The sequence below is a fragment of the Scardinius erythrophthalmus genome (assembly GCF_964197995.2).
Source record: "Scardinius erythrophthalmus genome assembly, chromosome: 9".
Taxonomy (NCBI): Eukaryota; Metazoa; Chordata; class Actinopteri; order Cypriniformes; family Leuciscidae; genus Scardinius; species Scardinius erythrophthalmus.
In genome coordinates, this window is record NC_138229.1 from 24,103,806 (window position 1) to 24,117,243 (window position 13,438).

Below are 13,438 nucleotides of genomic sequence, written 5' to 3' on the forward strand. Positions count from 1 at the left end.
CCGCCTTTTTTAAGAAAGCCTTTTATTTATTCTTTTTGCGGCATAGTTTTTCACCTATATTTAACAGCGCTTCGTCAGAAGTACAAATACAACAGCCGTTTTTTAAATCCTATCCAATGGTTGAAAGGAAAGGAGTAAACACAGTCACTAGTAGGTTGTGACGGCTGTCAATCAAAATGTGGAGTGGTGATTCGTTCCATGTGTTCACTGTCAGAAAACAAATGGATAATTCGGTAAATTTAAATTGAACAGAATTGATCAACTTGTTGCCTGCTGTGGTTGTTTTAAATCACATCCTTTCTAAATAAATATGAACGTTTTTGGTTTAATATATTCTTAATATAGGCTATAAGACTGTCAATGATCTAATTTCATGTTGTTTTATCTTTTATTTGTTCATTATTTATTTTGTTTGATTTTAGTTGGACTTGGTCAGAACTGTTTCAAAAAATAGTTATCTGCATGATGCCTGCTGCCTTTTGGCTCAGTGATGTTGAATTTAAATGACATTGAAAATAAAGACATGTTATGTTACATTGTGATGTAATGGTGTTTTCTGGAAGGAACTAAAGGACAAATAATTTTTATCAGCTGAAAGGCAGAAAATGTTTTTATTAAGTTATAAACATTATATAACAGTGTTATGTTTTAGTGTTGTTAGTAACAAGTCCCACATTGTCCCACACAAACTTACAATCGTCCCACATTTGGTTTGTTTGATGGTGGTCACCCTAGCTGTCACTTCAGCTTGTCTAACACTCAAACGCTGTCAGGTATTGAGTGAGTTTTGTCTTTTTCACTCAGAAAGACATATTCTCAAACCAGACTGACATTAATGGAGCAGCTTTAACTTTAACAGGAAGGTTTCCAAAAAGGAAACTGATTGCACATGTTTTATAAAGAGAAACACTGAGCATGATGTTTTCATTGAGACCAAAGTTTTCAATGAGTCTGCATAGTATTATAACTATTAATAGCCTTCTATTATAACTGATATTCACATCACAAATCTCCCTTTGATTTATCATACATGAGCTGTGGGACTTAAATGTTTAAAGGAATAAAAAGAGACCAGCAAATAAATGAATAAATAAATGTTTGTTTGCTTGCATATATAACAAAAATATTCCCAAATTTTTTGAAGCATTGAGCTTTTTAGCCAATCACTGACATGTCTATTTAGTGCAAAATGCAATGGCCGATCAAATGTTTTAAAATAAAAATGCCACAAAGTTCAGTGTGAGCTGTTTTGTAGTGTTATAACTAATAATTATTAGCATTTTTAACTAACAAATTTAATTTAGTTAATATATTTTATTTTAAATTTGTAAGATAAAACTAGGCCAAGTAGTTCCAATATTTTTGCTATGGTACCGAAATCCGTACAGAGAACTGTAACGTATTTGGTATCTGGTATTGATAGCGGCTGAATTTTGGTTGCGTGCCAACACTAGTGATTTGTAATGATGGTATTTATCAATTCCACAATGTGCTGTTTAGCCCCTTCCTCTTTCTCAACTGGTTTTTCTAGGAATTTCTCAGAGGAAAGAGGCAAGGAAAAGATTTCAGAAGAGCTTGCGGACTCTGATAACAGATGTAGCCTAGGCCTATATAGTGGAGCGGCTAAGTGATATAATCGTTCAGTTTATGATACAAGCGTGAAAATTGGCATGAGCAGTCTCCATGGGTCGCTTGACAAGAAAATTGTCCGAGCCACTTCTTCAATTTCAAGATTTTTCATTTTTCAAGATGGCCGACACCTTTATGGAGCAGTTAAGTGATATAGTGGTTTATTTGGTGATACAAGCATGAAAATTGGCATGAGCAGTCTCTGATGGTCACTAGACAATAAGCCACCCACAGCTACTTGAAATTTCAAGATGGCAGCCATTTTTCAAGATGGCCGACGCCTTAGTGGAGCAGTTAAGTGATATAGTGGTTTATTTGGTGATACAAGCATGAAAATTGGCATGAGCAGTCTCTGATGGTCACTAGACAATAAGCCACCCACAGCTACTTGAAATTTCAAGATGGCGGCCATTTTTCAAGATGGCCACCACCTTAGTGGAGCAATTAGGCTCATGGCAATTTTCATGCTTGTATCACCAACTAAATTATTTCTTAAGCTTAATCTTGAAAAATGGCCGCCATCTTGAAATTTCAAGTAGCTATAGGTGGCTTATTGTCAAGTGACCCACAGAGACTGCTCATGCCAATTTTCATGCTTGTATCACCAAATAAACCACTATATCACTTAACTGCTCCACTAAGGTGTCGGCCATCTTGAAAAATGGCCGCCATCTTGAACTTTCGAGTGGCTCGGACAATTTTCTTGTCAAGTGACCCATGGAGACTGCTCATGCCAATTTTCACGCTTGTATCATAAACTGAACGATTCTGCCAAAAATAAGCACTTAGCCACTCCACTATTACTAAAGTAGTATGTCAATCCTTGAGATCAAAATCTGTATGTAATGCACATTATCTTTTAGTGCAAAATTACTCAGGGCATGTCATTCAAAGATAAAAATGTTTGTCATATTCTTTCATCAAATTTGAATATCTCCTCCTTTTTAGCCACCTGCTAAACAGAAACCTTCTTTGATGATCTAATCAACTTCAGATGGAAATCTTCATTTTTTTGTCTCAAAAATACATCATATTATGGAAGTTTAATGGGTTCTTTGAGAATGACGTTTCATGTTGACCTTAAAATAACTTTAGTCTGAGGTAATGACACTTCACAAATTTAGAAGAGCTTGCTATAAAGTTTATTTTAAATTACATTATATACAACATACATGTACACTTCAAGAAAGCAGTGAGAACCTTGTCACGAATAGCTCAATATTTTTGTATCCCTTTGAGAATAAGAAACATCCTTTGAAAAGCAAATACAAAAGACATGCAACAGACAAAAAAATAAGATATGATGAAATATTCATAAAAATATTTGTCATGTAGACTGATCTACAACCCACTTAAGACACAATCATTTTACTATTTTATACAAAAAGTGCTGCACGCAGTACCTTAATGTGTTAAATTACTGTTAATAAGCAAATATTACATTGTAGGTCACTTGATGGCCGTTGTCCCATGCATAAAGCATGCGTTCCTTAGGGTTATAGTCGATTTGTGTGGTGTAGCTGTAGCTGTTTATAAAAGGGAGACGGGGTATCATCTGGGTGTGTGTGTGCGTGTCGAACGCGTAGGAAATATTGGCATGCGTGCGCTCGAAACTGTCAATGGCGTACAGAACGCCGCAGATGACGAAGCAGTTTCCATAGTAGTTCCTCCTCAGGCCCGTCCTCCAGCTCTTCACTTTCTGTAAGTCAGACGGTTGAAGCTTGCTTAGGATGATCACTTCCTGGTGAAATCCCTCTTCGTCCAGAGCTGGGTACACTAACCATAACCCGCTCTCGTCCACACTAAAGTTAACGTCTGAATGTCCTCCCCAACCCCAGGGCGCCTCCTCCTCCTCTAATACTGCATCATGAAGGGTGGTCCAGGCTGCTACGTACCGGAGACGAAGATCAAACCTGATTATATCACGAGAAAAAGCTCTATTGTAGAAGAAAGAGCCACCGTAGACGACATGGCCGGTGCCAATCCAGTTATAAGGGAGTTTGTAGGAGTTGCTGAACTGCCCTGTGAGAAAAAGAAGAGAAAGAAATGTAAAATATAAAGGCAACTGTATATTTGCATGTATAAAGAATCATTTATGCTATGCGAGAAAAGAAATTATGATCTTGTGATATGTTGTCTTCAAAATTGAATAATTTGCTTTTTATAATATTGTAACTGTACTACTGTAGCTGAAATGATTAAGATAATATCTGTAAGATGTACTTTGTGGTTTGTACTTTTACCATATATTTTTTGTAGTACCACTAAAGTAATGTTATATTACTTTATATATTACGTTTACTGTATTGCTATGTATAAATGTGAAGAGAAAAAGTTTCAATCTAAAAAATCTAAATAAGGGTGAGTACGATTTTTTTTATGTTTTTGAAAGAAGTCTCTTATGCTCACCAAGGCTGCAATTATTTGACAAAAATACATTAAAAACAGAAATATTATGAAAAATTATTACAATTTTAAATAACTGTTTTATATTTAAAAATGTAATGTATTCATAAATTCATTCTAAAGGCCCGTTCACACCAAGCACGATGACTATAAAGATAACGATAAAGATAACTATATATGCGTCCACACCAACGACCGATAACGGTCTTTTTATTCTAAGCACGCGCGCGCCCGGATGATCCAGATCCATTTTAAACGCGCGAGACCTTTAAATTAGAATGGATTCTGATTGGCTGTCAGTGTTTTATCGTTCGACAGCTGGAAAAAAATCGTTCTGAAAGTGATCCCAACGATATCGTTCCTCATATCTTTATCGTTATAGTTGTGGTGTGAACTCTGTTATTCTTTAATATGGAGAACGATTTTTAGAATTATATCTTTATCGTTATCTTTATAGTTATCGTCCTTGGTGTGAACGGGCCTTAATATGCTGATTTGGTGCTCAAGAAACATTTCTAATTATCATCAATGTTGAAAACTGCTTAATATTTTTATTGTGGAAACCGTGATACTTTTGTCAGGACTCTTTGATGAATAGAAAGTTCAAAAGAACAGAGTTTTTTCAAAAACAGATTTTTTTTGTAACATTATAAATGTCTTTACTGTCACTTTTGATCAAGTCCTTTCTGAATAATAGTATTTATTCCTTTAAAAAAATGCACTAACCTAAAGCTTTTAAACAGTAGTGTAGGCTATATGCAGATTTGTTATTATTTTGTACAGTTATGGCTCCAACCAGTCCAGTTCCAATCAAACTGTAAGAATATACAATTTGATAAAAATAAACTTTTATTTATTTATTTACACTGTAGACCCCCCTAGCATCCCTTTGCAGACCCCAAGTTGAAAATATACAGTACAGTATGCTTCAAATGACTATTTTAAAGTCAGATGTACCTTGTTTAAAGGTGTCCATATCACGGAATTCCAGAAGCTGGTTCCCATAGTAGTAGTCGGTCACATAAATAACTTTTCCATTGCCTTTTGGGTCTCTCATCCAGGCTCCTTCATTTTTGCCATATGTGTTGTGTGTAACAGGATCAGCAATGCTTGCTAATGTGTCCTTGCAGATCCCTGTCAACAATAAAAAAAGATGGGAAGTATCTACATATCACAGATCATACAGCCCCTTTAAACTCTTTTAGTTAATAATCATCAAAGCGGGCTCTAGATTCAAGCTTACCTTGTTCTTTGGTCTTCTTTGGGGGTTGTGTGTTTGTCTGAGTCGTAGCTTCATCCCAGCTAAGTTTGGACTTCTTTGCGGGTGCTGTAACACTGGCCAGCTGTTTTGGCACTGCAAGAGAAGTTGCAATGCTTGTTGTATTAGTGCTTGGTGTCGTTGTGGAAGCTAAAGTCACTGAGGTTGGCAGGGTTGCCCTTGCTGTTGTAATTGTGCCTGACTTCTTGGCTTTTACAGTCTCTTCTTTAGTTTGCTTTGTCACATTCGGCATGTTTGCAGCAGAAGGGTCTCCATTCTGTGGGTTGAGCTTCATTAAGGGTGTCTGGGTCACTGCTGCAGGAGTTCCAGGTCTTGTCACAGATGCAGATGCCTCTTGCTTATGGAGCTGGTCCTCAATTATTAAATCCACAGAGCCATCGCCACTTATAACCTCATGTGCTGCTGTGGCAACTACTGAGAGAAGAAACATAAAACGCTTAAGTTGAACTTGTTTGAAAAATTTCACCTGTAGTCTGAAAATAAAGGGTCTTACACAGTGCCTAATTTGTAAATGAATAATTGCCAGATCAAAAACAGCAATGAAAAGGCTGTGTGACCGACACTGACCATACATACAACTTAGTAGTACAAGACCATACAAGTTTTCCTGGAATGTGTCATGTCACTAAATGGTGATCTCACAACTATAAGAGCATCATATCTTTCTGCATGGCCCTAACTACATGTGTATAGCGATGTTGAGACCAAATATTATTCCGTTGATCTGTAATATTCTTTTGCATTTCATTACAGCTGTTCTTGTTCCGCCCACGACCACTGACGGACTGTCCCGTATTAGCATATTTCCGATCTCAGCCATACTGTCTGCCAAGGCATCACTTTACTTGTCTTGTGTCCACACCCCCCATGGAAGAGAGGGGTGGGGTGAGCAGTTCTCATTATTATTTAAAGAGACATGCACTGAAACGGGTCGCTGTGAACAGAGCTGTTTTTGAGGTTAAAAGGGTGTTGTTTTATACAATCATTGAGGATTTTTAACCAAAGTACGTTACAAACTTTACAAGACCCTAAAGAATCATACCAACTTGTGGAAAATGTTGAGGCATCCGATGACCCCTTTAAGGGATGTGGTGGTGGACAAAATTTGGGATGGGAGATTTTTTTTTTTTAATCTTTTGCGTTCCCTCGCAAAACTTTTGCCTACCACCAAGAAACTTTGTGTTCCCTCGCAAAGATATTTGAATTCCCTCGCAAAACTTTTGCGTTCCCTCACAAAGATATTTGCGTTCCCACGCAAAAACTGTTGTGAGCTCGGACAGACACTTCCTGTTTAATGTCCCGCTGGCAGCGTTTCAGACAGCTCCGTACGTTAACAATGAAGCGTTTCACAGTGTTTGAACTTGGACTCAAATGTAAAGAAATGCGGCCAGTGAGTGCTTTAGGAGTTCAGTAAAGTTGGCAATATATTCACAGATTCGAACTTCCCGGATCAATATTTGTGAGCTAAACGTTGTTAAAACATAAATGACACCTATTTACAATCATAGTAACGTAGACAACGAGCTACAACCCAATTTTCCTCAAAACGAGCTTTATAATATAAATTTGGTCTCTCAACATGCGGTTGAACATGGTCTGGTGCAATATAGCCCAAAAAACGTGACTACAAAAATAGTCACATACATTGAAATAGGATAAGTCTGTTTTTTAAAACTGATCCAGTATTATTATTATCTATTAAAACCAGTACCAAATCAGCATCTAAGTATGATTTCTGAAGGATCATGTGACACTGAAGATTTTAAAAAATACTAAAATAGAAAAGTTATTTTTAATTGTAATAATGTTTCACAATATTACTGTTTTACTGTATTTTTAATCAAATAAATGCAGCCCTGCTGAGCATAAAGAGACATAAAAACAGTGACCTCAAACTTTTGAATGGTAGTTTATTTATATGCATAAATATTTTGCAATACATTTTAAATATATTGATTTTAAACTTACATTTTGCTATAAATTAATAGTTGTACATTGTTTTAATTTGATTACATCATTTGCAGTAGTTCATTGCCTCATACCAGAAGACATTAAGTACACATACTTTTTTTTTCTCCAGATTTTCATATACCTTTTTGTTTTACATTGAATTTTGTAATGTGATTCATTTCAAAACTGGTTGGTTTAGTTCATGGTTTAGAACTCATTACTGAAGTGTTTTTTGAAAACCCTATGGATAAAATAAATAGGGAAAGTAGTACTTCTGGAAACAAGGTTGCTGTTAAAATAATGTGGGCGGTCACTATGTAATGCTATGAGTGATTATCAGTGTTGAACTTTCATTTAGCTTCCTGTTGAAACACAATAACTTCTTGTTGTTCCTTCTTAGTTTTTTTCCCCAGTTGCTAACATCTTTCATAAACACAGGAGCTGCAACTCGAGGTCCCAGTGTGACAACATACACTTTTAAAATGGATATAATAAAGTAAAATGAGATGCTGGACACTCACTGTGCTCTTCCCCCTCACTATCCTCCATCGTGTTGGCTTTGTAGAAGGTCATGCTTTTGATGGTCATGTCATTGGGACCTGCTTTGGTCTTCACAGGTTTATGTGGCTCCTCCTGATCCCCAGAGTTGCTTCTCTTCAGCACAGGCTTGCTGGGGCCCTGATTCCCAACAAACTTCTCCTCATATTTCCTCTGCTCAGGAACAGTCAAATTGCCAGTTAAATTATTATCTTCACAAATGCATGTAATTATCGCTGCATCAAATAAGCAGCATTAATTGTCTCTTTCCAAGCCGCCCATTTTTGTGTGGCTGCATAAATCTCCTGGATGAGATGGGGGAATTTGTGGTGTATTAATGACTTGAGCATGCTGTGGGAAAGTAGGATGGCTGTAATCGACTATTTCTCTACTGAAATGTCTTCAAGCTCACAGTAAATTCAACCACTGTTTCCACTGGGCAGGGTTTAGTACTGGTGGCTTTGCCCTTTGCATGAATTTTATAAATGACATTTGCAGTGTGTATTAGTTATATGTTGGCAGTTGCCATCTATGTGAAGTGAGACAAATATCAAGGCATTTGTAATGGATTGTGCTAGTGTGTCCTGTACCTCGGTGTGAGCAAACGCCGCGGCCACATTCTTCTGCAGCGAGGGCTCCAGCACACTGAGACGCTTCTTCTTCTCTTGCCGCTGGTTGGAGCGAGGCCCCTTCCCCTGCGCTTTTTCACCTTTCACGCTCATTTTCTCCTTTGTCAAGTTTCCGGAAAACGACTGTAGGGAGAATGTAAACACAATAGAGATCCATGGGTGGCAGTTCCGCCTAAACCACCTGAACTCAATTCCCCTTTGTCCAGTGGCAACATTTGAAAGGACACAGTGATTTCTGTTGCCATGGTAATACTGAATAGTGCACAGAAGCAACATTGTTGTTTTAGGGAACAGTATGATTAAAAATAAATAATGTGACAACCTATTCTTGTTCTTAATGAACCATGACTGGATTGGTCTGCTAATGTGGTAAAGGAAGCTTAACTTTTTTTTCTTTTACTATCACAGCACTTTTTTACTAATAAAAAAAATCACTTTTTAGTTATGGCCCACACAGCAAGTAATTAATTTACTGATTTATCATTGAGTGTGTAATATATTAATAAATGTAATGTACTATATATATATAACTCACTCACTTTCTCTATATTATCGACCCGTTCCAGAAGTTTTGTTGTGACGGAGTGAAGCTTTAATAAGTCCATCCCATAAAATGCTCCCTCTAGCAGGTCCATTATGGTTGAAAGCTGAAACATTAAAAAATAAGAGTTTAGATGGTTAATAGAAGTTATTTATAAATATAATACGCATTTATTTAAGTCTAAAACAAGAAGAAATAGGATAAGTCTGGTTTTAAAACTGATCCAGTATCCAGTATTATTAGGGATCATCTATTAAAACCAGTGTTGTGATGATTCCCTTTACCTTGATATCGTCCCGCCCGGCGTCTTGCAGCTTCTTAAACCTGAAGTCTCCCTCACAGGGGTTCAGGGCGGACGGAGGGGCGATGCAGGCACACTTCTGGCAGCTGGGTCCTGCAGTGACTGTCTCCACTGTGTAGAAGTCCTCAGCCTTGGCTTGACCTTCTTCAATGCGCTTGCATGCGCTCCTGCTCAGAGGCCTTACTACACACTTACACCGACAGTCTGAGCCCTCAGAGAGAGTCTTCACCTTATCGTAGTCCCCAATGAGCTATTAGAGTCAAGAATGGAATCATTATTATTTATAAAGTATAAATAAAACAAAATTATTAACCCAAATTAAAATTTTCAAATAGTGCTTTAAAGATTATTATATTATGTACATATGACTTGACATATATATTATGTGCATATATAAATTGGTAATGCAAATTCTTTAATAATATAATACAATTATTGTTAATAATATTACTATTAATGTAAAATGCACTCACTAACTATCATACAGTATGTTCATGTAATCATTTGATTAAAAAAAAGTAGATAACCAAGAATTACCTGTGTTAAGATGTTTTCTTGATTGTCCATTTCATCTTCTAGAGTTGCATGGTTTTCTATATTGTCAGCAGTCTGTTGCTCCGTCACACTTGCACGTGTAAAACAAAACGCGCCACAGCAAAAAATCAAAAACAATAATTCCATTATAAAAATTCTTCAGACAAGAAGAGCTGCTAAAGCAATTTTAGTGTTTTCTTTGTCTTTTCGTCCAAGAAAAAATGCAATTATTCTTCATGTAATCTATGCATCAATGGTCCATTAATTAATGAAGATGTAAAAAGTGCCCCTGGTGACGTCAAAAGGGTCCTTGGTTTGGTGAAAGCAGATGCTTATGCTTTTTACAGACAGAAAGAAGACCTTCAGTGTGTTGGATAGCCAGTGATGAATGGATATTTGAAAGGTTTGCTGTATGAACAGAAGTCAGTGGGCAGGAACCTAAAGCGGTGTTTGAAGACAGGGAGGAGTTCTGCCATTGGATCAATGACCCAAACTTTTTTACTGCTCCACATACAATAAATAAATGCAAAAACATAAATAAAAACAAAAACAGTACAGCTATAAATAATAAAAAATGCCCAATAGCGTGTTCATGGTAAAAGTATTCAAAAGCATTTCACAGTGGACATTAATTATGTCTTAATTATGAATAATTCTCTAGAGGTTTTAGATATATTGATCAGTTGTTTATGAGTCAAAAAACATCTATCTATTTTTGCAAGACATCATGATTTACAGAAAGAAACTCTCCAAATACCAATGAAGCTGCATCAGAAGTAGAGCGTTCACGCCATCTACTGCCATTTAGACGAATTGCAAGTTATCAAAACAAATGGGAAAATGTTAATGTGCAAATTACCTGTGTGAGAATATTATTATAAAACTACTTGGTTATTTCAACTCTGGGTAGTGTTTATTTTTCAAAATGAAAAAAGTGTTCAAAATATTAAGCAAAAATCAATTTGATATATTTATGATACTATCAAAAAAGATGTAGGTTTCCCTCCTTATCCAATGAATGACTATAAAACAATATATGCAACTAATTATTTATTTTAATCTCCCCTCCATATCACTCTGCCTCTTCCTCTCTCACTCATTTACTCATTCTCACATACACTCTTGCACAATGCACACACTTGAATTAGGGGGATATTGCCTAGACTGTCCTAAAGTGAACTGTCCTGAATTACCAAAAGCAAACAACATTTATTTTGACCAAAGTTATGTATATAAATTTTGACAATTTCAAAGAGATGTAAATTGTTTGTACAGTATAAAGAGTTGGGTTGACATAACAGTTAATTGCAGACGTCAAAAGTGGGGGAAAAAATGTCCTGGGTTACCTTAATTCACCCTATACCAGACTAGAGCACTGTTACCAGAGTTTTGCAGAGACCTCAGATTTTACATTTATGTTCTTAGCAGAACCATTCCTACCAAAAAGTGCATTTCATTTGTTAGTATTTACTACTTGAGCAGCTAAGAATAAAAACTCTAAACTTCAGAAAGACAAAACATTACAAAATAAAGAGAGGGTCCCCGCACCATCGGTGCTCGGGCACTGATAATAATAATAATAAGACAATGTTTCATAGGTTTCAGATAATAAAACAAAAGATATAAAACAAAGTATTTACACTTTCTAGTTGTCAAAATTTGTGAAACATACAGTTAACTACAGTTATGTCCTGGGGTCACTGTAGTTTAATTGTAAATGTTGAATTTGTAAAAAAAATAAAAAATACCCTTCCATGATAAAAGCATGTCATAACTCCTTATACATGATTGCATCAGATTAAATAAATGTACAAATACCAATCCAATACTGTCATAACTGTCTAACATTAAATCAGCACAATGATCGTGTCATTGATTTTAGGATGTCTCGGATACTCTAAAATGCCTGACAGATAGTTCTTTGTGTTTGGTAATGCTTGATCTACGTTTCACTTTATATTACTGGGAATGTCCATATGTCAGTGTCTGTAAGAAAAAGATTCCTACAGTTTGGCAGCTCCAAACAAAAGTCTATTGTGTAGGCACAATGCCCTTTAGCAGTGTGAAGCAGCACTGAAGCTGTTCTTGACATTGACTCGCACCTACAAGTATGCTGCTATAGGTCTTTAATCAAAAGTCATGTTTTTTTTTTTTATCACAGGTGTCTATTGTTTCATATATCAAGTGTTTGCAACAACCTGGCATTGTTCCCGTGTGGAGTTTTTATTCTTGTTATATCATGAATGATGGAGTCTTAATTGATGGAGTCTAAAAATACATGCACGCACACACACACACACACACACACACACACACACACACACACACACACACACACACACACACACACACACACACACACACACACACACACACACACACACACACACACACACACACACACACAGGGTTTTCATGTTCTATGGGGACATTCCATAGACATAATGATTTTTATTCTGTAACAGTATATTATATCCCCTACCCCTAAACCAACCCATCACAGAAAACTTTATGCATTTTTACATTTTCAAAAAACATAATTTTTGTTATGATGATTTTGTTGATTTATAAGCTGTCTTCCTCATGGGGACCAAAAAATGTCTCCACAAGAACAAGAATTTTGGATATTGCCATCTTTTTTGGGACATTTGGTTCCCATAACGTAGGGTTTACCAGGAACACACACACACACACACACACACACATAAATGCTTGTTCAATGTTATTATGCTATAGATGGATTGCTCTGATGTTTTATTTCGCAAATATAATATATTGGAATTAACAGCAACAGAATAGTGGGTTTACTTTATTATCCAGCTGTTATTTTTAAGTGGAAAGCACAGTCAGGGAAATCAGTGGAAGGACACAGAGCTCTTTTGCGGAGTGTCTGAACATGCCGTGTTGTCAGAAACCTAGATTTATGGTGGCATGAGAACAATATATAATGCCTTGTGTGTTGGTTTGAATATAATTACTCTGAGAATAATTAATAAGGTAATTAAACTAAGATTGTGTCATTTTTATGGACTTTCAGGGCATGCACACTATCGTTCAAAAGTTCCGGCCCGCCAATGTTTTCGAAAGAAGTGTCTTATGCTCACCAAGGCTGCATTTATTTGATACAGTAATATTGTGAAATATTATTACAATTTAAAATAACTGCTTTCAATTTTAATATATATTAAAATGTAATTTATTACTGTGAAGGCAAAGCTGAATTTATAGCATCATTACTCCAGTCTTCAGTGGCACATGATCCTCCAGAAATAATCCTAATATGCTGATTTGCTGATCAGGAATTTTTTTTTTTATTATGAGAGTTGAAAACAGTTGTGCTGCTTAATATTTTTGTGTAAACCGTGATTTATTTCCCCGATGAATTGAAATTTCAAACGAACAGCATTTATTTGAAATAGAAATATTTTGTAACATTAGAAATGTCTTTACAGTCACTTTTGATTTAATGCATCCTTAATGGATAAAATATTAATTCATGAAAGAAAAAAAATCTTACTGACACTAAACTTTTGAATGGTAGTGTACATTCAGTGCAGTAGTTCATCACATAATGATATGCATCATAATATCCAAAAGATGGACTTGAATAGGCTATATTTCATATTGTAACT

At 36.0% G+C, this 13,438-nt stretch overlaps 1 protein-coding gene across 1 annotated transcript; it reads right to left on the minus strand.

Annotated features, from left to right (window-relative positions):
• Positions 1-2,752: 2,752 nt before the first annotated feature.
• olfml2bb (olfactomedin-like 2Bb) lies at positions 2,753-9,953 on the minus strand (the record flags this gene model as incomplete). Its single annotated transcript, XM_081375544.1, has 8 exons — positions 2,753-3,651; positions 4,993-5,169; positions 5,279-5,725; positions 7,786-7,975; positions 8,392-8,553; positions 8,970-9,077; positions 9,256-9,522; positions 9,810-9,953. The coding sequence occupies 8 exons, from the start codon at positions 9,951-9,953 to the stop codon at positions 3,053-3,055; spliced, it is 2,094 nt and encodes a 697-aa protein (XP_081231670.1). The 3' UTR covers positions 2,753-3,052.
• Between the last annotated feature and the right edge of the window lie 3,485 nt (positions 9,954-13,438).